This window comes from Callospermophilus lateralis, chromosome 10 (assembly GCF_048772815.1).
Source record: "Callospermophilus lateralis isolate mCalLat2 chromosome 10, mCalLat2.hap1, whole genome shotgun sequence".
NCBI classification, from domain to species: domain Eukaryota; kingdom Metazoa; phylum Chordata; class Mammalia; order Rodentia; family Sciuridae; genus Callospermophilus; species Callospermophilus lateralis.
The window spans coordinates 92,872,711-92,900,339 of NC_135314.1; the positions used below are offsets into that span (position 1 = coordinate 92,872,711).

The 27,629-nt window shown below is 36.8% G+C and overlaps 1 protein-coding gene across 4 annotated transcripts in view; it reads right to left on the bottom strand.

The window, feature by feature from the left end:
- Window positions 1–27,629, bottom strand: part of Fndc3b (fibronectin type III domain containing 3B) — a 325,529-nt gene that overhangs the window by 151,006 nt on the left and 146,894 nt on the right. For all 4 annotated transcript variants that reach the window (XM_076867793.1, XM_076867792.1, XM_076867790.1 and 1 more), the window contains exon 4: window positions 8,810–8,886. In XM_076867793.1, coding sequence (XP_076723908.1) covers window positions 8,810–8,886 — 77 coding nt within the window. The remainder of the gene's footprint in view (window positions 1–8,809; window positions 8,887–27,629) is intronic.

Consider the following 27,629-nt stretch of genomic DNA (forward strand, 5'->3'; position numbering starts at 1 on the left):
GAAGCCCAGCAAAGACACATCTTATGACTGTGCAGACCCCCAGCTGGCTAGCACAAGTTCCTCTTTTACCAACTGTCCAGACTACAGGATCCCATGGGGAGAGACACACAGACATAGACACATCAGTTGAGGGTCAAGCCTTCTCAAGATACTGCAGAGAACCAAGAGACCTCTTCTCAAAGTAGGAACTTAAGAAAAATGTAGCACTAAAAACAAAATAGCAAATCAATCAATTTGATATGAGAATCAAAGGTGGCAGACAATAACAACTCCTACAATTTGTACATCACTTTAATAGTTTATATAGTGTTTGACATAGAACCTAATTAATATTAATAACTCAGATGACTTCTAACATGGTAACATCATAGTCCTAAAGTCTAGATGAAGACTCTTCAGGAGTGATTAACCTAAGGTCAGCTAAGTAGGTGAAAACTTATTTCTATCAGACTTTACTGTATAACGTGCACCTGAATATGAAAAACAACAAAAAGGCAAATTAGAAGATCAAAAATCAAACCCAATCTTTCAAACACGTGGCATATTAGAACACTGGACAAGTGGTACACTTGAAACGGAGATCCTAATGATCAGGACACACACTGGACTAGTAGAAAAAATTACAATCACAATTTCAATCAACAATAAAACAGGCAAAATAATAACAACAATAATTTTAGAACAGGGCAATTATTTCTGACTAACTGGAAATGCTGTTTTAAAGGAACAGAATACCTGTCAGGTGACAAAGAGCAAGCAGAGATCTAATGGTTTAATTTGTGCCCAAGTGAGTTGTCTTTGAGATATGAACAGTGGGAACCTGCAGTACCTCTTTATTAATCAGCACACAAGGGTTGGCCAATCACATCTTTTCAGTCCAGCTTCTCAGGCACACTCATATCCTTGGCAACTAGGATGATTACTCAAGGGATACCAATACAAGGCACAGAGCCTTCCATAGTTGACCCACCAGGCAACCAACATAGTCCTCAGTACATTATCTACACATCCTCAGGGAATATGTTATCTTTCAAGATTTTCACAGCTATCAGGCAGTTTTGATAATCTCTCCCAGAGAAGGACAAAGCTGTACCATTCAAGAAACTGAGGAAAAGACAAGGCTGAGAGATTTGATCAAGATTACCTAATGAGCACATAGTAAAACCTAAGTCTAGAACACTTTGAAACTCATGCGTTTTCTATTCCTGCACTATCCCACTCTGATGAAGAGACAAGGCATCAGGAAATCAACAAATAGGGCTGTGCCTTTCCCAGGGACAGGCAGCACCATTTCTCCGTTTCAAGTGTACCACTATTTCACCAACTGGGGCCTGTACTAGATTAGATAGTCTTAAATGGGTCCATGGAATCCTAGCTCTCAAGGGTAAGAAGGACAGAATAGGCAGAACAGCATGAATAGAGCAGAATCACCTAATTTTAGATTAGAAAATAACCTCAGATATCCTCAAATGCTTTCCTTTTCTCTCCTCTCTCCATATGATAAAAACGACTCCAGCTAGCCAGCTAAAATTTGATAAATGCCTATGGTGAGCTGGGTACCCTTCAAGGAACTGGAGATCCTAATGATCAGGACACACAAATTCCCTGCTCTTGCATAAGACAGATAATGACTGAGTAAACCAACAAGTGATATACACAAATAACTTAATATTCCCCATACAGCCCCACTGGGGCCCATGTTTCCTCCTGCTAATCCTGTGTTCTAACATGTCACAATGCCAGGATCTTAAAAACAAAGGAGGGAAATACAAGAGAAGATGTTGAGCAGGGAGACAGGAGAAGGCTCAAAAAGGAGAAACTTGCACAATACTTGGAATGGAGGGGACATTCTTAGGACATTTCTTTAATTTAGCATTGCCAACTCTGTCTGTAATCACTTCTCAGACAAAATAAATGGAAAATAAAATTGCTGCAAATCCACTGATAATGCTCTTTTCTACAGACCCCTCCCTTGTCCCCACCAACATCACACACTCACACTGTACACTGTGGAACATTTTCCTAACTTTCTATAGAAAAAAAACAATTCCTTCAAAGGACTGAAAGTGTTGAAAGAGAATCTAATTTTCTTAGTGCTGGCAGTCAAGTGGATTTGATTCTCAGTTTGTCAGGGCACAGGGCAAGGACCACCCCCGTTTCTGCTCCTGACACAATGTTGAAGCTGGAGCAAGGTGGTGCTCTTGTCACAGCCTGCAATTGCAAAGGGGAGCAGCTGAGTTTGATGCTTTAGCTTAGCTGATGTGGCTGAGTAAACTGGGGACAGCACTGCATGACTTTTATCTAGCAGGCCCCGTTATTTCTCCACAGAAGCTTCTGCTTTCCAGCCAACTCTTCAAACTGTCTCTACTGGAGAATAACCAATCAAATCACATTTGAAATGCATTTTTTTTCAATATACATATCTTGTCTCTCCATGGCCAAGAGAAACAGAATTTCAACAGGTACTGACCTCCCAAACAATGGATTGAGATAAAGAGTGTACCTCTCCTGGAGCAAGAAAAATACTTATTCTGACTGTTCTCCAATGTTTTGGGGTTACATCAGTTAATCTGAAAAAAGAAGAATGACTTCCCAAATGGCAGATCATTAACTTGGATATTTTACCTTTTCTTTTCAGATGCTTTTTTAATCTTTGAAGCTTTTCCTATAGAATTGGAAAAATGTACCATAAATTACTATGAAATCATGGAAAATAAAATTCAGTGCATCTGCTTAAGAAATTTTTACATATAAATTATTCAGAGAGTTAATGATGGAGGTGGGGAGAACCACAATAACCATGGCCAATGTACAATGAAAAGGAAAAATTTGCTTCATGCCAGGTGATATATTTTTAGGAAGGCAAGCCCTGCCAAACTTACACTGGATTTGTTGTAACATAGTCTTTTTTATTATAATACCTCTTACTGAACCCATACCACACTTAATTTTTACTTTTTACACATCAAGAAGATATTCACATATACAGAAAATGAATTGTAAAAGTCCCACAGGAGGGGGCGAAGGTGGAACCTGAAGCAAGTCCTTGCCAAGTACAGTCATGTTCTTCCCAGCTGGCCTACTAGTCCTGTTCACTTGCAGTTTCCACCCCAATCACACTCCAAATGCGTTTACATGGTGGAGATGATGACTGTGACATAGTCAACTACATTCAGGCTTACCTAAATCTACTCCCTCATAGAAGAAAAAAAAAAAAAAATCACCCTCTATTTTTCTCTCAAGTTTAAAAGGTCAAGTTAGTTTTTCCTTGAACCTTCCGCAACCTCCCAATCCAACAAAAATAAAACATGAAACACATTCACACTCCAACATAGAAAGACCACTGAGTCCAAAGAGAAAGATTCCTCTTCTCCTGCCCCAAGTTGGGGGTACCTTTAAGAACTATGGTTCAGTTTTTTTGTCATAAGAAACAGAGACTGCTGTTACCTCGCAGCTCTATTAAACTCTAGGAGATTGTCTTAAAGTAGGTTTATCTGCTCTTATTGACATTAAGATTTTGTCAAATTTACTTGACAAAAGGGCTTTAGTTACTTAAATTTGGTATTATCAATAATTTTCCCATTGGCTTAATTACCAACATCTTTAATTGTTCACTTGCCTCCCTCTTAATTTTCTTCATTGACAGACCATCCCATTCATGATAGTTGCTGTCTGAGTATTAGAGATAAGCAGGCACACCACACACGCACACTGCCAGAAAGTAATACATCCATCAAGACAGGCCCTGCTGCTGACTTTGAGATCACATCAGAGCAGGAAAGAAATCAGTATAATCGGAAATGCCTGGTTTGCAATCCTGGCTCTAGTCAGGGCCTCAGCTGATGAGAAATAGAGACCTAACTAACCCACTTAGCATGGTGCACAGCATACACAGTAGTACTACCACCTTACCACAAAGAACAGCATGAAAGTAAGTGAAGCCAGCTGACTCATTATTTGCCAATTCATAAATGGGACAAGTCACTGCCTCTTCTTTTGTTAACAGCTTTACTGAAATACAGTTTTATACCATCAAATCCACACTTTTAGTAGAGTTTAGTACATTACAGAATTATATGACCACTATCTACTTTCAGAGCATTTTATCACCCCAAAACAAATACTATACCCATTAGCAATTGGTCACTCCCATTATTCCCTCTCTCAGCTCTGGCAACCATTAGTTCTCAATGGATTTGCCCACCATGAACATTTCATATAAATGGAATGATGCAATATGCAACTTTTGTGACTGAATGACTTTTTTTCACTTAATATGTAGTCTTCAAAGTTTCTCCATTTTTCAGCATAAATCTGTAATTCATTCTTTCTTATTGCTGAATAATCACTATATAGATATATCACATTACACTTACCCAAGTGCCCTTTGAAGCTCAAAATTTTCCAAAAATTTCCAAATAAGTTGATAGAAAACTGGACTGCTCCCACTTTGAAGTTATTATGAATAATGCTACTATGAATATTCATGTACAAGTTTTTACATGGTCATGTTTTCCAGTCCTCTTGGTTACATAACTAGGAGTACAACTGCTGGGTCATATGGTAACTCTATATTTAACCATTTGAGAAATTGCCAGAATGTTTTCCAAAGTAGAAACACATATTGACCATACACAGTGAGTGTATGAGTATTCCAGTTTTCCTATCTCCTCAACAATAGGTATTAGATTTCTTTCTTTCTTTTTTTTTTTTTTTTTAACCATAGCCATCTTACTAAGTGTAAAGTACACTGCATGGCAGTTCTGATTTGCATTTCTTTGATGGCTAATGATGTTGAACATCTTCTTTTTCTCCCCTACTCCCAAAATACTGAGGACTGAACCCAGGGTCACTACCATTGAGGTACATCCCCAGCCATTTTTAATTTTTATCTACCTATCTATTCATTTATCGAGACAGGGTCTGGTTAAATTACCCAGGCTGGCCTTGATCTTGAGATGCTCTTGCCACAGCCTCTTGAGTGTATGGGATTATAGGTATGAGCCGCAGCCACTGAGCATCTTTTCAAGTATTGATTGGCTACTTCTATATCTTCTTTGGAGAAATAGCTACTCCAAGTACTTAGCGCATTTTGTGTTGTCTTTTTATCTTCAGTTAGAAGAGTTCTTCATATATTCTAGACACAGGTTTCTTCTTTCATATATGATTTGCACATACTTTCTCTCATTCTATGAGTTTGCTTTGCATTTTTTATAGTGCCCTTTGAAGCACAAAATTTTCCAGTTTGGACACATGTCAAATTTATCTATTTTTTCTTTTGTTGCTCATGCTTTTGCTGTCACATATAAGAATCCATTGCCTAATCTAAGGTTATAGAATTTTACTCCTAAAGTCTTGCAGTTTTAGTTCTCATATTTATAATGTTTTGAGTAATTTTTGCATATGATGTGAAGATTCAACTTTATGCTTTTTGCACATGTCAATCAATATCCAGTTGTCCCAGCGCCATTTGTTGAAGATTAGTTTTTCCTCCACTGCATTATCTTGGCACTCCTCTCTCTTTTAAATACACATGCACAGCATTTCAATACTTGCAGGTATAGATCAGTCTGTTCTTGTTTTACAGCTCTTAGGAACTACACTGCTATACTTGAGCCTATAAATCTTTGAAACATACACATGAACCTCTCCTACACAGTCATACACTGCTTAAGGACAGTTTTGAGAAATGCATCATTAGACAATTTCATCACTGTGTATAAAAGTGTACTTATACCAACCAAGTATGATGTCACTAGTAGATACAGTCTTCCAGGACTGCCATTGTTTATGCAGACTGTCACTGTCCAAAATGTTGTGTGGCACAAGAATGTATGTAAGCTTCAACGATAATGTTTATTGTGTACTATGTGCCAGGAAGTATTTTAGATACAGAGATACAATCCACATGAGGCAATAAGAGTTCTTGGGAATGATTATGAAAAACACTGTTTTCCATGACAGAGATGGGGACAGATTGCTTCAAAGATGCCAAAAGATTTTAATTTTGTGACTCTTTACACAACTGCATGACAACAATATATTCCACTCCTCAGATCTCCTAGTGATGACAAGTCTCCTGTGACATTTTATACTTGGTTCTACCCTCCTTGTTTTTTTTGAATTGTGTATGCTACCATTCTTAAAGATGTTGTCCACACATCAGGTTGGCTTCTCAATTCAGTTTTCTCCACATTAACAATGTTTTTCTCAGATACATTGCTATGACACAGCACTAAAGATATCTCTCACTGTCACTGAAAGTCAATAAACTCTGGGCCCATCTTCTGGTTAAGAAGCTCAATTAAAACAGTTGTGTATGTGTCTATTCTTGTTGTTTAACGGAACAAAAATGTTGCATTTTTACTATTCCTTCTAGCATTTTCTGCTATAATCATCAGCTGGGAAGAAATGTCACCATGCTTCCACCATCAGTTTTTATTTTTTTTAGTTGTACACAATACCTTTATTTATTTATTTATTTTTAATTCATGTAGTGCTGAGGATAGAACCCAAAGCCTTGCATGTGCTAGGCGAGCGTTCTATCACTGAGCCACAACCCCAGCCCCCACCATTAGTTTTTTGGTTGTTTGTTTGTTTTAATTAGTTACACATGACAGTAAAATGATATATCATACAATGAACAAATATACTTTCTTTTCAGCATCACATGGCTCCTTCTCTAAAATAGATATATCTTATGCCACAAAGCAATTTTTAGTAAATAAATTTTAAAAAGAGAGAGATAATATCCTACATTCTATCGGCCCACAATGGAATGAAATTAGAAATCATAAAATAAATAAATAAATAATAGAAAAAAATAGAAGCTGTCATTAGTTTTTGAAAGAGAGTTTACAGTTCTTCTTTTACTCTATTTTGATAAAATAAAAAATAGAAGTTCTTACAGTTCTTCTTTTACTCTATTTTGATAAAATAAAAAATAGAAGCCGTCATTAGTTTTTGAAAGAGAGTTTACAATTCTTCTTTTACTCTATTTTGATTTTCAATAGAAGTTTTTTAGAATGAGAAATACATCAAGGTCAAATTTTCTCCATTTTGCCTAGGACTTTCAATAAATGTTTTGCTTTTAATATAATCATAGCAATACCACTAGCATGTTCAGATTTTAACTGGTATTCTATTCCTTAAATAGACCTTTAGCATAAAAGGAGATATTTTTGCCATCACAATGTTGAGAACTGCACAGTGTTCAATGGAATGAAACCTTTCCTCAAAATTAATAAGTAGGGGACAGAATGGAATTCTACATTCCTTGTTATTTTAATTGACTGGTGATATGAATACCACTCATCATCTCATGCTCCTGCTGGAAAAAGCTGTTCTGTGCCCTTCCTCCCTCCACTGATTCTTATTTACAAAGACTCATTTAAAACAAGTCATTTATTCTCAACAGTGAGAAAACTGGCCAACAATGTGGCTACATAAGGGGGGAGGGGAAGTCAAACTGACTCACATTTAAGTACAGAAAAAATGAAATCGCAGAGGCCATAGTATACTTTACACAGTAAAGAAGGTTACATTTTTATATCGGAGAAGGATAAATCTCCTTTGATTCCTGATCACTTCACCAATTTTCCTATATGGCTGCCAATTTTTTTTCACCCTACCACAAATCACTAAAAATAAAAAATTACAGCTTTTGGAACCATTTTAAAACCAGAAACGGGGCTATGGATGTAGCTCAGTGACACAGCACTTGCCTAGCATGTGAAAAACCCTAGGTTCAACTCCCGGACCACAAAGAAAGAAACTAAAAAAGAGTGGGGGAGAAGAATATTAACCTAATTATTATCAGTTCTAGGCAGTAAAATGATTTGATTTTTTAATATTCTTCTGGGGCTCTTTCCTAATTTTTTCCAATGCATATATGATGTTCTTATTGTCAGGAAACAAAGAACAAAGGAGAAGGAAAGAAAGAAAAAAGAGGGCTGGGGATGTAACTCAAGCGGTAGCGCGCTTGCCTGGCATGCGTGCAGCCCGGGTTCAATCCTCAGCACCACATGCAAACAAAGATGTTGTGTCTGCCAAAAACTAAAAAATAAATATTAAACAATTCTCTCTCTCTCTCTCTCTCACTCTCTAGAAAGAAAGAAAGAAAGAAAAGAGTTAATTAGTGAAAGATTTGGAAAGATAATTGAGTGGCAAAAAACAGGGAGATAGGAGATTGTACTGGGCAGGACAAAAACTCAAGTATATACAGATGCTCAATACCAAATAAATAGCAACCTAAATCTTATCCAGTTATTGCAATATAACTTTATACTTTAAAACTTTTTTTCTCTTCCAACACATTTATGAGATTGCAACTACCATCATTTTACTTAAGAGGAAACCAAAATTCAGAGAAATTTAAAGACAAACAGTCAAGTTCTCATATATGCCTAGTAATTCACCAAGCCTAGATTGTGTCATATTATAAAGACATAGGACTCTTTAAAAAGAGGATAGACTCTATTTATGTTAACAACGTCACCTTTGGTACTTTTTACTAGTTATGTCTATGAATATTTTTGCCAACCAACTGTAGCACAGATGAAAGTAAATTTCTACAGAAGACTCCATGAAGGAATCACAATCAAATGATCAGATATATAACCCAACCTGGCAGTGCGGCCTTTGTTTCCCTCTTTCCCACTACAAGTGGAAGTGCCATAAAGTATAATGATGGCCACCCTGGTATTATGATAATTAAATCAAGCAATGAAATAAATTTCAGAAGACTAAACATAAATTTTGTTGGAACAGTGGTAGCATATATAGTGGAGAAGTTCATCAAATACTGTACCTGTGAGATATAACCTGGAGGCACATGGATGGGAGGAATGGATCCATTGGGTGACATCATGGGAACTTCAGCAGGCCCTAAAAGAGATAAAAGCTAGGTATTAATAGTTGAAGGAACATACATTATTCAAAATAATCATTTATACTTTCAATGTACTATTTGAACTAAAGATAATCATTTATTTGTCTTCAATAACTGGCATATTCTACCTTACTGAAACTGTAAATGAAAGGAATTTTCTAGGTATTTAATTAAAGGAAAACAGGCAAAAATTATCCCCCCAAAAAATAGGCATCTTTATAAATAATTAATGGCCCCACATGCCTCAAGTTCTATAATTCAAGACTTCTCAGATAAGAGTAGTCTATAAGAATGGAGCAAACAGTTTCTTTATTCTTTTAAAAATGTATTGTTAATAAATGTTAATTTTTAAAAAAATATTTTCTAGTTGTTGATAGACCTTTATTTTATTTATTTGTATGTGATTCTGAGAATCAAACCCAGTGCCTCACGCATGCTAGGTAAGCGTGCTACCCCAGGGGTTGAGTTACAACCCCAGCCCCTTAAAGTAAATTTTTAAATGGGCTTCCTTCTTCTGGTTTAAAAAGGTCCCACAGATTTAGGATTTATAATTTTCAGTTAAATATTTATTTTCAGTAAGTTACTACAATATTTAATTACTTTGACAGAGTAAAAAAAACATAAAATATTTCAAAGCAGCTTCATTTGATCTCTCTCTTATAAAACAGGGAGGAAAAAAATGGATCATGTGTTTAAATCAGGCACGATTAGGAATACTCATTTGTAATTCATCTGAATTATTTCAAAGTAAAGCATTAAATTAACAAGAGGTTAGTTTCAAGATATTTGATTTAATGAATGTTAATCACATGTCTAAGGCAAACTAGTGAAGGTCAACACTAAGACACAGTTTGGGTTAATGTTTAATTACAAGGAAACTGATTGTCATAACATCAAAATCAACTTGACATCCTTCCAAAGACACTATGATTAAACTGTTTCTCCATTCCTTAGGAAAACCAAAGGGTTTTCCAAGGTTTTCCATTTGGTAAGTGGCTCTCCTATTTAACCCCCAACCCCATGTCAATCTAAAGCATGGGTTTTTTGTCTGGGATGCGACTTCCTGGCTCCAAGCACCTTGTGTTGTTTATTTGCTTTCTCCTAATGTGTGTTGTGCTGCTGGCAATGAAAATTGCTCAGCTGGAACAAAAACCAAGAGAAATATAACATTTTATTTGGCAAAAGAAGACAGATCCTGCCACCCAGCGCTGCATTTACATGTAAGCATAATGCACCTTTCACATCAGAGCACAATCCAGTGTTTTGACTACACCACACAAGAGAGGAGGCAGTGCAGGGGTCGGGGTGCAGGGACACTGGCATGCACATGAACTGGTCAGCAAATACAGGGAATAAACATAGGAGCAGGGCAGAAAAAAAAAATGCATAACATTCAAGTGAAATTCCAAAGGATAAGGCTTCACTTCAAGTTCATGAACAACTCACCAGATCACTAAACAATCTGATCTTCTCTATATCTGTACAAAACCCATAATGGTCTTTCACATGTTAACACATTGGCAATAATTTAAAGTAACAAAAAGAGAATAGCATAGAATGGGTTACTGGGAACTGCAGCATATAGCTCAGTACAGAAAATAGGTTTACCATACGTAAGGCCTTGGGTTCATTCACCCGACTCGCCCATCTCCTTCCCCAAAAAACTGAATGAATATTGCATGACCCCCTTTTATTTTTAAGTATAATTTAAGATAAAACATTCACCAATCACTAAAGGCACTAGGTTCCAAATTCTTATTTCTTATTTCACATTAAGCTTTAGCATTTTCCCCATAGCCATCAAGATATCTAGGTATTTACTTCATATTCTTATTTGAATTGACTCACATAAAAGAAATCATATACAACTATTTCAGCATTAGCCTGAGCACAATCTGTGAGATCAAGGACTGAGGCACTCTGTACAGTGCAGGTGTTAGTAGGATGCCTGGTTTTATGTCTAAGTTTACTGTCTGTGTGACCTTGAACCATTAATTCATGCAGCCTCTTGGAACCTCACTTCTCAAAAGTTATAAGTGAGAATAACAATTCCTATTTCAAAGGGTCAACTTTTGGTTGATTTGCTTGTTTTGCAATACTGGGGATAGAACCCGGGGGATTCTATCACTACATTATATCCCCAGCCTTCTGTATCTTTTATTCTTAAGACAGTGTCTCACTAAATTGCTCATGCTGACCATAAACTTGAGCTCTTCCTGCCTCAGCTTCCCACTATCTGGGATTATAGGTGTGTACCACAGGGCCCAGATAATTATAAAGTCAAATTTACAGATTAAACTGAAAAATACATGTTAGTTTGCTTAAAATAATATGCGGCACAATAATCACTCAACAAAATGTTACTGATCATTATTCTTTATGACGATTTTTTAATTTTACTGACAATTTTTTGTTAAAATCACATTTTTTGGTACTAAATTTAAAAAATACTCTATAATACTGTAACACATAGAATCATAAGTATACAGACTATATAATATTGACTTCTGGGGCAATCCTTCTTCCTCAGGTAAAGTATCCAGTATTTCAGAGTACAGAGTGTGAACACCTCAATACAGTACTGCTTTTTAATCACCAAAATATATACCATGCAAACAGTCTCTTAACCCCAGGCATGACCCTTAAAACTGTTAAAGTCATTTGGGTAAAATGCTTTGAAGAATGTCAAGACAAGTAAGTGATTTACAACTAGAAAATGTTTTCTTCCTTGGCCTTGATTTCAAGAGTAGCCGAATGACTTTACCATGCTTGTTCCCCCTTCCCCTTGTCACTGTCAACAAAACCATTTCAAAGGAGAGTAAAAGATATATAGTAATTGCTTCCAAAATACAACTGGGCCTTCGAACCCCCATGGTTCCTCTCCTTCCTGGGGGGGGGGGGGTGATCCATTGCACCCAGGCACTCAGGAGTTTATTTAAATCTAGAAAAATAAAGTCCCATTCACAATAGTAACATGAGAAAGTTGTTATCTTCCTAAACAATTATCTCCCAGTGAGTTTACTACCTCTATTCAATTGTTTGTGTTTGTGAATGTGTCTAGACTATTATAATCCTTCCCTAATGAAAACACAAATATCCCTTCCTAAACATCTAGGGTTAGGTTCCTCTTAATCTTTCAATCCATATGCTCATAACAAAACTTAATGGCTAGAGTCTTTAGAAAATGTTTTTTTTTTTTTTTTTAAATATTCTTATTCAAACACTGGCTATATTAAAAGGAAAAAAATAAAAGGCCACACAATCTCTCAGGGAAACCATTTTGTTCCTTGACTATCTTGGGAAATTATTAAAGTATCAGACTTTTTTCAAATTAGAATTTTAAAAATCTCCTATGGCATCTGGAATACTTTTAATTAAAACATACTGTTAACACATTGGCAATAATTTAAAGTAACAAAAACAGAATAGCATAGAATGGGTCACTGGGAACTGCAGCGTATAGCTCAGTACAGAATTACTTAATTAATTAATTAAACACACTGGTTACATACAGGTACGTTGATGCACACATGTAAATACACATAGATGAAATAATTTGAAGACAAAAAGCACACAAACATACACTATATAATTAGGGTGTCTTTTTTTCTTTCAACACTAATATGCTTAGCTAGGGACTGAATAAACTCTCCCAACGGGCAGATGAAAAATGTCACAAATACAGTTTCTAGAACTGGAACCAGAATGTTTATTTAGAGCAGAGTAACTCCATGAAGAAAATGGCTTAGCAAATTCAATCAGTTTCAGGTTTTAGGCTGTGACTACAATAATCAAGGATCCCTTGTTTTCCTTGAATAAAATGTGAGGCACAAATGAGATCCCATATTGGTTTACAGAAGACATTTAACTATAATACACAAATACATAATCCAACATATTAAAAGTCTAGCCTTTGTTAATATACAATTTTTCATTTACTTACAGCAAACCTTAAACCAAAAAGATTGGTGAGCAGTGTAATTATTCAATCGACAGTAACTGATGCAATGATCCGGTGACTTTATTCACACATCACAGACTAAAGCAAAGTCCAGCTACATGGTTCTTTTGGAACCACATACTCTCAGAGAACTCCCCAGCTCACACTAAAGCTGAAGGCCATTCTGCCTCACACCTTGTTTCCTCCCTGCAACTAGGAATCCCCCCCAGACTTCAACCATCCAATGACTTGCTCCGCTGCTATCTTCAGAACACTTAACCATTATGGAAGCAGACCTAACTAAACTAACTCAAGGTGAATATACAAATAAGAACAGAAGTCTGAAAGGGGTGGAAACTAGGAACCTGGGGTACCAATCATCACTTAAACCAACCACCAATAAATTAATTATACTACAATTTTAGACATTTTTAAGTAGTTTTAAAACCTAGTACTGCCTCTGGTACTGGGGGCTGAATCTAGGAGGGCTTGCCCACTGAGTGGCACCCTCAGTCTTTCTATTTTTTTGAGACAGATTCTCCCTAAGATGCTGAGGTTCTCCCTAAATTACTGACGCTGGCCTCAAACTTGTGATCATCGTGCCTCAGCCTCCTGACTATCTAGGATTATAGGCATGTACCCTGGCACCCAGCAAGCTGAATACTCACCAAAGGTAAACTGGTAGTGAATAAATCAAATCCATTATTGTGCTTGTCCATAAACTGGTACTTGTGTCTCCAAATGGCTATTTTTAACACTATCCCTTAGCTGCAACAGATCATTTTTCCCTTGTTAACTTCAATATCTTATTCAAAAAAGGATATAAGAAAGCTGAGATCACAATCAGCAAGATAAAAACTAATAAGAAAATGTAGCAAAGGTGAAATATTATGTGATAAAACTGAATATATCCTACAAAAGCAACTCTTGAGTCTTACTAAATACCTAAAGAAGATTGTTTACTGGAAGATGTAGCCACAAAAATAAGGTAAAGGCTAGTAGGTAAAGCAGATAATTATGGTCAAAGTAATTATCAGAACAAATGGTCTAAATGAAAGCACATATGCTATTTGCCATGGGTCTAAGATGAAATACAAAACATGCCAAGTCTCCTGAAAAATCTCAGGAATGTTTAATAATGAATCTCAAATTATTAGTGGTGATTCAAGATTCTTATACAAGCTCAGAGTTTATGTTGAGCCCTTGCCTGGCAAAAATGAGGCCCTGGATTGGTTCCCCAGCACTGCAAACGTGATGATGATGATAATGATACCATATAGAGGGAATTCAGACTGGTTGCGGAAGGGGTGGAGAGAAAAGGGGGAAAATCTTGGGTGCAGTGTTTCTTTTAGGGCAATGGAAGTGTTCTGGAACTAGACAGAGGTAGTTGTTGCATAACATTGTGAATGTGTAAATGCATTAAATACCAAGTAATTAAACATCAATTTTACAGTATATAAATTTTAGAGTATATATATTGCACTTTAGTTTTTTAAAAAGACATTAAGCAGATTAGTACGCATCTTCATTCCCTAAGTATTCACATTGGGGAGGATGCTATTTCTAGACACTGTGCTATGCAAAAAACAGGAGATACATTCTCTATCTGCAAGTAACTGATGTTCTAATTATGGGGATTCAGATGTACAAACAAATACAAGAAGCTACCAGAGATATTGTCCTAATTTAGCAAAATTTTAAAAGATTATCAACTTGTGGAAACATTAGTAATTATAGAACTGGAGGCCTTTATTAATTAGTAGAGATCTTGCTGTTTCACAAATAAAGAGATTGAGGCTCAGAAGAAAACTATCCTAGCCATAAAATCTGGTGGTGATACAACAGCAGAGATGGAAACTCAGTTATTCCAGTCTTTAGCCCAGTGTTATTTCTAATTTTGCTTACTTTTATTTTTATTATTATTATTCCTTAAAAAACTACTCTGAACACACTTCCTCTCAAGGTGCCATTTTCACACAGAAGCTAAGTAGTGATGGCACATTCCTCTGGCTCAGGCAAAGTGAGGTGGGCACCCTGTTCTCTCCAACCTGAAACAATTTTTTCTCAAAGGTATAATGCCAGAGAGCAAGTAGGATGGGAAGAATAGAGTCTGGGATACTGCAGAGCCTGCCCTGGCCCCTGGGACGCCTAGGTTTGCACCTGGGCTCTATCACGTTCTAACATGACCTTGGGCAAGTTATTAAATCTCTCTAGGAAAAGGGATAACAACTGCTACTTTGAAGAGTGGCTTGAGGGCTAGACAGTATAATCATGTCAAATACCTAGCACAGTGCCTGGACAAATAGTGGTAATTAAACAACTTTAATATGGTACCACTACCAGAAAAATCCAGTACAATATGAACAAAGAGGTTAATATACTATAATTATTTACCACAGAGGCAACATGAATTAGATCATTCCTTAAATATCATAATTTTCTTCATCACATTTTTTTTCTAAAATATACTACCATCTTGAAGTGTCAAAATAATATCCTCTTACTGAAAATGCAATATATTCAATATATATATTATGCTTATTAAAAAATAAAGATAAAAGAAAAGGGCACTTGATTTTCCCTATGGCTGTCTACTTCCCCACCCTTAATCTCAGCCCTCTATTTCTTCCAATACTACCTGTTTTCTTTGATTTCTAGGAAACCTTAGAAAATTGGATGTGCTTCACTTTCTGAGTATCCTGAGACAGCTCTAAGTCAAAGGTCCAGTCCTTGTTTTCTGAAAGTCAATCTTCTACCTCTCCGACCCTGGCTTTATTACCAGAACTTCCAGTCTGGCCCAGCCATTGTCCTTAAAAGCACTGAATGGTCTTAGCAAATGGCCTAATGACTCAGCCTTCCCACTGATGTCTTCCTGAAGTAAATCACTACCAAGAACCGAAATTCAGGTGAAGACAGAATTCATAAATAATGGGTCACCACCATCTTCTCACTTAGCCATTTTCAAAGAAAAGAAGGTGCTGTATCTGCCAACAAATCTGCCTTGCCAGATTGAAATGCAAGTCTTCTTTCCAAACATTTTACTTTGAACTTGTTTTTCTACCTAGCTGTTATAAGGCCATCAGGAATAAGAAGATCAACGTTTAATTCTCATTTAAGACTTAAACTTCTTTAATCCCAAATTTTTTCAATTTCAATAAAGCTGAGATATTTACCCAATTATCTACTTTATCAAGCTGTTTTAAGGTTTAAATGTTAAGAGAAATCTACATAATTACTAAATGAATATACAGTGCTATATATCTATTAGGTAATATTTTCTTGAATTCAATTAAATAAATATTTACTATGTAAGATGCTGTAAGAAATTAAAAATCAACCAAGATTTTTACAACATATACATAAAGCAGCAGCAGTTTATTAGAGGCAAAGATCTTTGGAGCTCAACAGTGCCGATTATCCTTGAATGGATGGGACAATATTTTAAAAACTCAGATTGGCAATGAATGATAAAGGCAGTTGGTGAGTGCAGTCCATTCACAACAGGCAGGATGGGCTAACATGGTTTAAAAAGAAACTGATTTAAATTCAGGTCTACCGAAATGCAAGCTCTGAGATTGTTGAAGATATCACATACTAAGACAGTGGCCTGTAATACAACCTTCAACGCCAGTTTTTTAAACTCTCGGTTGTTGCTTTGTTCAGTTTAACAAACCCAATGTAGTTGCCAGACCCTGTGCAGGATGCCAAGGACACAATGACATTTCTGTACTTAATTATGGAGAGAATGGCATGCAGAATGAGTAATGCACAGGTGCAAAGAACTGCACGGGGGAGGGGTGAGAGTTCTGTGTCCTGCTTTTAGCCTGAGGTTACTGACACTTGGGTCTCATGGTGGAGTCAGGCATATAGCCCAGACATCTCAAGCAGCATGAGCACTGGGTGTGTCTAGTCTAGCAACAGAAATAGGTAAAAGGTCTAAGAGAAAAGTTGCTGGGTGATTTTTTTGGTGGGGGAGGGGGCCTGGTATTCACACATTCAGTCTGATGTTGAAGTTGAATCTCCCAAGAGTCTCTCGGTCTTGCTCTTCAAGTTAAATTTAACTCCCTATTCAAATTAGGAACCTAATTTACCCAAGTTACAAATGAAAAACACTCAGCATCACTTTGTCAGTTAAACTTTCTTAAGTGAATTCTAAGATACAGTCTCTCCTTGTTTCACCTTTAATGTCAGGTTTGGACTGGTAGGTGATCCATGGATAAACTTATACTTTAGCCAGGACTCTGTAAACTTCAAAGCTCTGAAGAATGATACAATTACAATGCAATAATGCTGAGAAAGGGTTTCTGGTATCTTACAGAGACAAGTCCCTGCAAATATTAACTACAAAATTAAGACAAAGGCATCAAAAATGGGCCTAAGAACTTCATTTCAAAGCCCTTAAAAGCATATCATTTCCAGCATGTTTTCTCTTATGCCCATCAAGAACATCAGGCAGTCACTAGCACTTCCTCATACAGAGTAAAGAGAACCCACTAGGATTTCAGCTAATAAGAAATTCAAGAGGGAATCTCTAGGAAAGTGGAATAAGAAAATTCCTGGAAGAACCCTCCAAGGGCTCTTACTGAGGGTAAAAATTTCCCAATATTCTCCCTACTAGAATAAGGGTAAATTTTATTTTAAATGCTTGAGACAAAATGCAGATGGATGTTGTTAAAGAATAACATTAAAATTTATAAATTTGTAGTGAAAAGAATCAGAAAAATAGGTTGCTCATTAAAAGACAATCAAGAATGGGGCTGGGGTTGTGGCTCAGCAGAAGAGCGCTTACCTAGCATGTGTGAAGCACTGGGTTCGATTCTCAGCACCATATATACATAAGTGAATAAAATAAAGGTCCAGCAACAACTAAAAAATATTAATTAAAAAAAAACAGTGCAGGGAGACAATTATGGCCTATGCAGCAGGAATGGAGTCAAAATTGCTCACTGAAGTTCTGAATGTTGAAAGGGGTTGCCTGTCATTCTCTCTCACATATACAGCCTGATTCCTGGGACCCAAGCTGGGACTCCAACTGTCAGGAACCTCAGGCCAAAAGGAGGACACAGAAAAATAAAGACAGGCTGAGACAGCTTTCTTTGCTCTCAGGAAGAGTTGTGAAAGGGAACAGGATTGAATAAAACCTTGCCTCCTCTCCCTTCCATTCCGCTTTTCGGGCCACATGGCCCTCTTCTCCCAGGATGGACAGAGGAGTGAGCAAATGACAGGACAGCAAGGAGATATTTTCATCACAACTTTGTGACAAACTCAGGGGGCAAATGTGTGCTTCCTATTTGTGCTCAGCTTTATAATTTCAAGGTCATTCTCTAGTGAGACAAGTTGGAAAATAATACTAAAATTATTAACCAGACAACAAAATGTGATTGCATTCCTTACAAGCTCTGTTTTACATTATTCATGTTACAAATGAAAGAACATTAAAAACATCATGCATCTAAAAGCTGTATTGCAAACAGCAATATATAGCTTTATCAACATATCATTACTCAATATATTTAGGGGAGCTCAATTATTTGTTGCTTTAACAACATTTACAAAGTAAACCACAGAGGATCCCTTTTAACTGTTCTCAGGGTTGGGTCTTCTGTTGCTCCTGCCAGAGTGACTGCCTTAAAGAAAAGCCTGAACAATACTCTGAGGGCATTTTATTGACAACACCCTACCCAGTTTACTGGCTTAGTCCTCTTAACTCATGTACACCAAGTCCAAAGAGTAGAAAGAAAGGTCTAGGATCCATGGAACAGAATTTCTAAATAAATCAAGCAGTATTATGGAAATGAAAAAAAAAAAAAAAGACTCAAATGTTCCATAAAACACAGAGTCACCGTTTATTTATCTAGTGCTACTTTCTCTGCAGTCTAGAAGGCTGCTCACACTCGCTCATCATCACCTCCTGTCACGCTTTCAACCAGAGACTAGCAATCTTCTAAAATTAACTTAATTTTTGATGGCTAATAACAATCCTCCAAATTGTCCAGTGGCTGGGACCTAATAATGGGCTCTGAGATGACTGGCTCAATTTATAGCTCTAGTCTCAGCCATACCTAAACACACAGAAGAGGTCAGGAAAGTAAATGAGAGTGCTATAGTCTAGCCATGTTTATTCAGCCTGCTGCTTTCACTATTTTGTTTGTATGTGAAAAACAAAGAGCAGGCTGAGGACAGTAAACAACATGGACAAATAGGTTCTACACTCCCATCCCCATGGTGTCTGGATTCTGGTCAACACCTCCAAGCAACTGTGGGAGGTTGGAGGTCGTGCTGGACTGCCACTTTCTCAAAGCTCAAGAGTTGACCCAGTGCTCTGAGGGGCAGCCATCCAGCCTGGCACACCAGTCTCACAGGAACAGCAATTAAACTGAACAAGCTGCAACTTGATTTTCAAAAGCCAACCCCCAATGACTAAGGAAGCCAGAGACAAATGAAAATGGAGGGGTTCTGCTTGGGGGAGCAGGTTACTAGGAAGGTATCCTCTTTGATTCAGTCCTGTTTTTCCTGAGCTGAAAAAGTAGGAAGCCTTTTAAAGTGAGCTCATCAAGATAACTACAAACCTTCAGTTTGCTAATTATGAATGAAGACTAGGCAACACTGAATGTGAATAAAAGGCTAAATTACCTAGTGTTCAATAAAACAAAAGAATGTTCAAATGGGAGTTTTGCACATAGTACTATCAATGGTTAAGCAAGAACATAGCCACAAACTGGATGTCAGATATAGATGTGAACAACTCGTAATCCCTTCAAGGCAAAACTTCAGGAGGTTTTCCAGATACCTCTACTCAGATTAAACTGTGAGGACAGGAATTTTTATTCTTTTTCATCCCCTGTCCCCATCAGTGCTTTGAGAAAGCACTGTGATTTGTGACTTTTCTTCCCTGTTTTCACCTGTAATCTCTATATGCATGTGCCCATATGTCCTGAGGTCCAATGAGACACACCTTGATCATGTTCACTTGCAGAAGAGTAAAACAATGTCAAAGAACTAGTGTGCAATTTTCTGGACTCAGATTTGAGGCCATTAGGCAGTGTGCACAGACACCTGTCACTGCATGAAGTAGAGAGCAGTAACAAAGAGAAGGAAAGTTCTGGGGCCTTCTTGAAAGAGAGGAGGAGCCACTTAACAGGAAGTGGGGGGGGGGGAATAATCTGGTGGAGATTTTCAAACCGGAAAAACCACATCTAGAAAATATATGGCTCCAATTAATCTCAAGTGACTTGTTTTCCCCACTGTCCCCTGCGATGCATTAAAAGACCTGTGACGGCAGCACGTGCATGACATTCAAAATGATAAGTCATAAAGAACATCACAGTATTCCAAAGGGTGGCTACTGGTCCCCTTAGCTTTGTGACAGACGGCTGGGAGGAGGTTCAGAATTCAATCTGTATGGCCTTGGGCAGGTACTAACTGTCCATGTTAAATGCAAATGAAAAGCAAAGAATCCAGATGATTACTACACCTTCTGCTAGAGTGATAGTTCTGCTGTCATTTAGGTATGTTCATTCAGATTCCAGGAAACAGCTTCATGTTAAGATTCCCTAAAATCCTTCCTGCTGTAATCCCCTAATGTTAGTATCATTGAGAATCTCTGGGTCCTTTCAATAATGTAGACTTCCAGGCCTCTAGATCTGCTTCTTTTTCTAAAACACCTCCCCTCATACACACTACCAAACAGCCCATTGATTTTGATGCAAGTGTCCCTTGAACCAGTTCAGAGGAATAAGGGCCTAAAAAGAACACAAATAACTAAATAAATGGTAGGAAAGATAAGCACATTCAAGATTCTTGAGGCACACTTCATTTGTAGTTACTTTGAGACCAATTAGCTGAGCCTTAATTTCAGCACAATGATTAAAAGTGAAGAGGGGGAAAAAAGACATTAGCAGAGCACCATAAATTTTATCGTATTAATGGGTGTTTAATTGAATATACTTCAACTAACAAAGATGACTATAATTTGGCTAAAAATAGTATTCCAGCTTTTGTCCTAATAAAGCAACTATTATTATACTCCCATAGCAACAAGATGATCATAGGATTTTATATAATATAGAATAATTAGCACTCTATTAAGAAGCAGTCTGGGCAATTACTGCATTTATTTATATGATTACTGGCCCCTGGTGAGAGTTAAATATGAAACATTATGTATCTAAGAATAGGGAAAGAGGTAAAATAGTTAATAAAATCTTAATAAACATTTTTGTTGACAATCAAGATCATTGAATCAGAATTCTCTTGGGGATTCTAAGGGTCATCCAGACCAATTTCCACATTTAAGTCTTGAACTGTTGAGCAAAATCTCTAGTAAGTAGCCAGAATACCTAAGGTAATGCAGAGTTCACATTCTCAAAATGCAACAAATTCAATTGTTGAACAATCCTAATTGACAGTTTACTTTTTTAATAAGCAGAGATCTGAATTCTTATTCTAAAACAAGACTGAATGAAACCTCAATTCCATAAAACAATCCTTCAGATACTTGAACAGTTCATCAGTACTCCTAAGACAAGACCATTTAGGACTTCTTTGCTTTCTCTTTTTATGATACCATATCCTCTTGGATCTTTCTAACAGTCAAATACCCACTTTGAAAACTGAGTTCTAAAAACATTACCTTCTGTCAGTATGAATAGGTCCAACATCTGAGGAATCTTTATAGCCCAGCCAACTCACAGTCAAATTCAGGTAGAAACAAGTGCACCAGCCTCTTTCCCACATTATGGCCAAGTGACCAATGAGAATGAATTGCTGCATCTTCCATATTTCTGGAGACTCATGGGCCTTTGTAAATGAAAATTCAATCTACAGTAGAGTTAGACCTGAAAACAGGGCCCTCTATATTCACATCTGAAGAAGGTCCTGCTTTCACTGTTTCTTCAACCTGAATTAGACTTGAGATCCTTGATCTCAAGTCTGCATTGTACTCACTAATTATCAGTTTTCACATTTATGTCATGAGTAATTTAATGTACGGTATTTGAAATTATGAAATTACAGGACTATGTCTTCAGGTATGTGTATGTATACTGTCACATGATATCATAACACAGAGTTCAGTTCTGTAATTCTAACCCCAAGGTTCTCATAACATGGAATAATAAGGCATGGACAAGATACTCTCTAATTTTCAATCCTAACTTGCAATGTGTCAGCAGAAAAAACTCAAATCTCTAAGAATGTGTATAAAAATAATGCTTTAATAATTGTACATATGGGTAACTTCTCAGCTGACATTTCTCCCACTTGAGCAGGAAAAAAAGCATGTTTTCTTTTCTAAGACTTTAGTTCAATATTCTCAAGCTCACACCCATTTGGGTAGTCATATATAAGTCTTCTCAATATTTTGCCCTTTGCTAAAAACTTAACTACAAGGAAGTATACGAAAGAGAATTATACAGAAAAATTGAATTATTCATTCTACTGAAACATGTCAACTTTACAAGTCTTTCTCCATACTACCAACACCAAGACAAAGAATTAATATAATACTTTATAATTTGGCAAGAAGGTCTGTAATAGACATTTATGTCAGAAGAAATTTCTATGGTTCTTTTTCTCCTTAAGTTAAATCTCATTAATTTTTTTTAAAGTGCTGATATAACTTGTGAAATAGTGTGGAAAGATTTTACCTAGAAATGCTTGCTTCTATTTGATTTTGTTATCTTGAAAAATGAAATTTCCTCTTTGGGAGAATTTGCTTGATCATTTCACCCCACTCTGCATAATCTTCATAGGGACCTTTCATGGTATAATCATACCGCTCGGAGCTTCTCAACTGTAAGGTTCCCAGAGTGATTGCCCATTCAAAATAAGACAAAATAAAGTTATTAATGGGGTCCAAACTCTAGAATCCCTCCTGTAGCTCAAGAAAAGTAAGATTTAAAAGAAAAGAGAAAAAAAAAAAAAAGCATAAGCCCTGTGCAGATTGGTGGGTATCTAAGAACTCTTGGACATAGTCACAAAATTCCCATTAACCCAATGAGCCACTATCATAAGATCCGTGTTTAAGTCTAAAGTATTAGAAACTAACAATGTTCACTTCCGGCCCCAAACTTCCAAGATACAATTCAAGTAGCTTATCTAAACAAATGCACAACTCCTTTTCCTCCTTTAACTCAAATTTAGATCCACTGTATTTAAGCTGAAGTTGGCGTTCCAATAACCATGTCATTTGTTTTACTTCAGTGAAGCTCAATACAAGGCAATTTTTAGATAATTTTTAGACCCTTCTTGGAAACACTTAAAATCTTCAAAAAAGAGAGGTCACTGTCTCCTTGAAAAACTGGCAGTGTCATCACCCCCTGAATCTAAAAGTGAGGGCTTAAATCTACCTTTCTCATATCCTTTAAATGTATAACCACTGGTTCAGAGTTCTTACTATGATTGTTTAGCAGAGTTGAAAAAAAAATTACCTTTAAAATTTTTTGAAATCTCTAGATAGACTAGGTTCAAACAGTCCTAAGAAAGCGTGGTTCATCCCCACGGACCATGCAACACACCCAATTTGTACTAAAATGCCAGGAAAGTCTTACAAACATTGCTTCCTAAAACTCAAGACTCTCCATGATGAAAAAAAATATTGCTTTATTCCACATTTTTTAAAAGTTCTACATTCCCTTTATTAATTCTTGAATATAATAACCAATAAACAATACTTTCCACTGAAACCTATACTGTCTTCTCCACTGGTTTCCCACTTACACTCTCAGGAAGAAGGCTCTATGAGAAAAGCTTAAAATAAATATGCATATTATGCTTCATGTCTTGAAAAACCCATTTCAGAGAGTAGACAGTACTGATCCATCTATTCTATGATTGCTATAACTACACAGTATATTACAGTTCGAACTACTATTGTTCTCAAGCAGTTGGGGGAAATGCCAGATTTCTTTCATTTGTGCTTCACTGTCCCCTCTGTTTTTACCAGATATTCTTATTAATGTCAGCCACAAGAAAACAAAAATAAAGTTGTTCTACATATTAATCACCCAATGGGCAGATCCCATCTGGGCTTTACAGGATGACACATATAAAGAAGTTAAAACACAAGTCTTCCCTCTAAAGGCAATGGGATAAAGCATGTTAACACTAAAGTTATATTAAGCCATCTCTAAACACTTCAATTTTACTGAACGTATTTCTTTTTTTTTTTTAAATGGTATTTTTTTTTAAAGAGAGAGTGAGAGAGGAGAGAGAGAGAGAGATATTTTTTTTTTAATATTTATTTTTTAGTTATCGGTGGATACAACATCTTTGTTTGTATGTGGTGCTGAGGATCGAACCCGGGCCGCACACATGCCAGGAGAGCGCGCTGCCGCTTGAGCCACATCCCCAGCCCCTGAACGTATTTCTGACAAAATGATTTAATATATCTAGAGAAGCCCAGCTATCAAAACCACCAAACAGAAACAACAGACTGTGCACGTGTACACAAAAGCCAAGTGTGGCCAGTCCGGATCCGTGAGATGCTGTGGTCACTTTCCGCACTGGATAATCTATTATTTATTTGAAATTCATTGTCCATATACTCTAATAAATTGGGGAGCAAGTACTAATAATGTTATAAGATACTTCCGTTTTTACTTTTGAGTGGATATCAGACAAATGCAATACTCAATAAAATTTTCTGATTTCTTTAGGTTTTCATTCAAATTAAAATCCCAGCCGCCTTTTACAGACTAAACATGAACTGAGCAGAAAAGACCAGTGTGCAGCTAAGAACATTAATGTGGTGATCTTGGTGTTATTCTGTTAGACCTGGAAAATCTCTGGGTATGAAGTTCCTCTCCTCTGATAAGCTCTCTGATGGGCAGTTTGGGAGCTCTTCAAAAGCAGGTTTAATGCAGGCAAAATTAGGACCAAGACAAAATAAGCAAAACAAAGGTGAAGAAGATAAAACAAAGATTCCCAACAGAGTCTTTGGAGCAGAAAGCCAGGCTATTCATTGCTGTTTTAATTTCTCTCTCAAAAGAAGAACAAACTATAGAATAAAACTAATACTAAAACCTCTGGTCTGGTTTCATCTACTCAATATATTTGCAAAAATCTTAAATTCAGATGCAGTGTTTATATACTATATAAAACATCATAATACAGTGCAATCCAATTTTACTTTTTAAAGAAGTGATTTTCTAGAATACAAAAAAACATATTCTCAAACTTTCTTTTTGATAGGCTCCTAGAAATAAATTATGAGCCTGGCTTAGGTTATCCATGCAGAAGTATTTCAGATCCTAATAACCCAACAATGGGATCATATGACCTCTGCATACAGGACCACATTTCAGATGGCTACTAGCTACTCAACATAGCAATAAAGAACTGCAATAGCTATAATGCCTATAAAAACCAATGTAAAGTAGCCAGTTCCCATCAGCCCTATGGTCTCTTGAGAAAAGCTAATCATGCTAGCCAACAGTCATATAACCTTACAGTAATAACAACAGTCTGAAGATGTTCCTTCCAAGCCATACACTCACGTGTGCACATCCTCATCCCATCATCATAAAGAAATACATGCTTGGGTAATTTCTATATTATACGTATGAATATATGTCATTTAAGTACATAAAATATCCTAATTTTACACTGACACATTATAATGATTGACCTCAAGTTTAATATCAAGCTGCCAATTAAACTTTGAACAGAATATAATATACCCAGTTCTACCAAGTAAACTATAATACAATTCAATTAATTTATAACAATAATAACAACAACCCAGAGATAAGTTAAATATAAAACTTATTTCATAATAAAAACAGAAAGAAAGGCAAACATTATCTTTCTGAAGTGATCTTGGCTTCCTAGCAACTGGATTTGAACACTGTTACTTCTTTAAAACCATGATATAATACACACAGTCCAAGAAATTAAGGGACGATAAACAAAAAACTCAGCAAAAAAAAAGGCAGGCTTCTTTACTGGCCAATCACAAGTAAATAGCTGTGGCACAGATACTGAAGCCATACTGCTCTAGATCTGATTCCCAACTCCACCAATTAATACTTGTACAATCTTAGCCATGTCACTGACCCTCTCTCGGTGCCTCAGTCTTCTCATCTATAAAATGAAGAAAGGAATACAGGTTGAACACACCTAATTCAAAAATCTTAAAGGCTCCAAATCGAAAATGCTCCAAAATTCAAAGCTCTATGACAATGTTTATAAAGTTTTGGATTTTGGATTTTCAGATGAGAAATGCTAAACCAATAAAATATTCCAAAACCTATAAGACTCTGAAATCTGAAACACTTCTGGTCCCAAGTATTTCAGACAAAGAATATTCGACCTGTAATAACAATCTCAAGAGACTGTCTGAAGAAAGGAGTTAAAATACATCAAGTGCTTAGAAGGATGCCTAGCACACGCTTAGCTTGCCAGGCAGGTTAGCGGAAATTACCGTCACTGCACCAGAGACAGAGCTGCCATTTGTCTCCTCCCCTAAGGGACCCTACTATTCCTATTATGGTTCAGTGGTAAGCAATAAGGTTAAAGAGCTAGATGTTTCTTGGTACAGGTAATTCTAGATTCATACAACAAAAAAAATACTGTGGTTTGGAGGAGGAAGGATGATTCCGGTTTTCAGCTTTTGGGGGTTAGGAAAGTGAATCGACAATGACTTTTCATTGATCAAGGCCAAGCAATGCAGTTTATTGCTGAATGAAAATCTACCTTTCCACTGAGAGCACCCTGTCCTTCCCATCGACCACAAGAAACATTCTTTGTTTCCTCAATAATGCCAAAAAAGTTTGCCAAGCAGTGTTGAACAGGTACTTGGCAAACAACTCAGGCCAAAATGGGTAAGCATCCTGCCCAGGCAGGTGCTCCCTGGGCCCCCCTGTCAACAATGTTATTTGTTTCTGACTCGACCACAGCGCCTATACTCTAAGGTATAGAACACAGAGTAATCGCAAAGAATGCCCAAGCTTATTCATGAGCTGTGTCCCCAATTCATACAGGATACTTTACTGTCACTGTTGACTTTAGTATAGACAGTGACTAAAATGACAACAGGCAATATTATTTTATCTTCTATAGTAAGATAGTAACACCAAAATTCTAAGAGTTTTAAGGTAATCAAAACTCCTTCATATCAATTAGCCTTCTTTCCTTAAGGAATTATCAAGGTAAATGAAATTCTATCATCCATTTAATAATACATTATGAGGGTACTATATGCTTTGAGGAGATATTTGTGTATATAAGTGAACAGAAATGAATCATTAGCTAGAAATTCAGTGGTGTAAGTTTTATTTTGCTCAAGAGAAATCAGGAATATTCTCACAGTTCTATTTACCAAGGAAGCCTGGTTGAGTTACGAAAACCTGGCTACAAGTGGCCGGAATAAAGGCATTTCAATGGGGCTGACTCTTACTTTATTCCTTTTTCTCTGCCCCTTTCTCACTCTCCTTAAGAAGTGTCTCTGGTGCATGCTTGGTTTCTAAAGGCCAGATGAGACCATGGATGCTACAGTGAATGCTAAAGTCTGAAAGAAATATTTCTCTCTCCCTCTCTTTGAGTCAGAAATTCTGAACACAAGAGGATCCATTCAAGGCATGATGGAGTGCCTCACAGAGGCAGCAATATGTTCACAGTTGGCAAACAGAAATCTGTTTGGACAGTGAGTACAGCCATCCACTCAGCAAACATCAGCTTTCCTATTAGTTCACAGCAGAAAGAACGAGACGCTGGCGGCCCTTCTTTCAGACTCCAACTCCACTTTTGGACAAGGCTTCTAAACAAAATGCCTTTGTCTGACACTCACAATTCAATGGG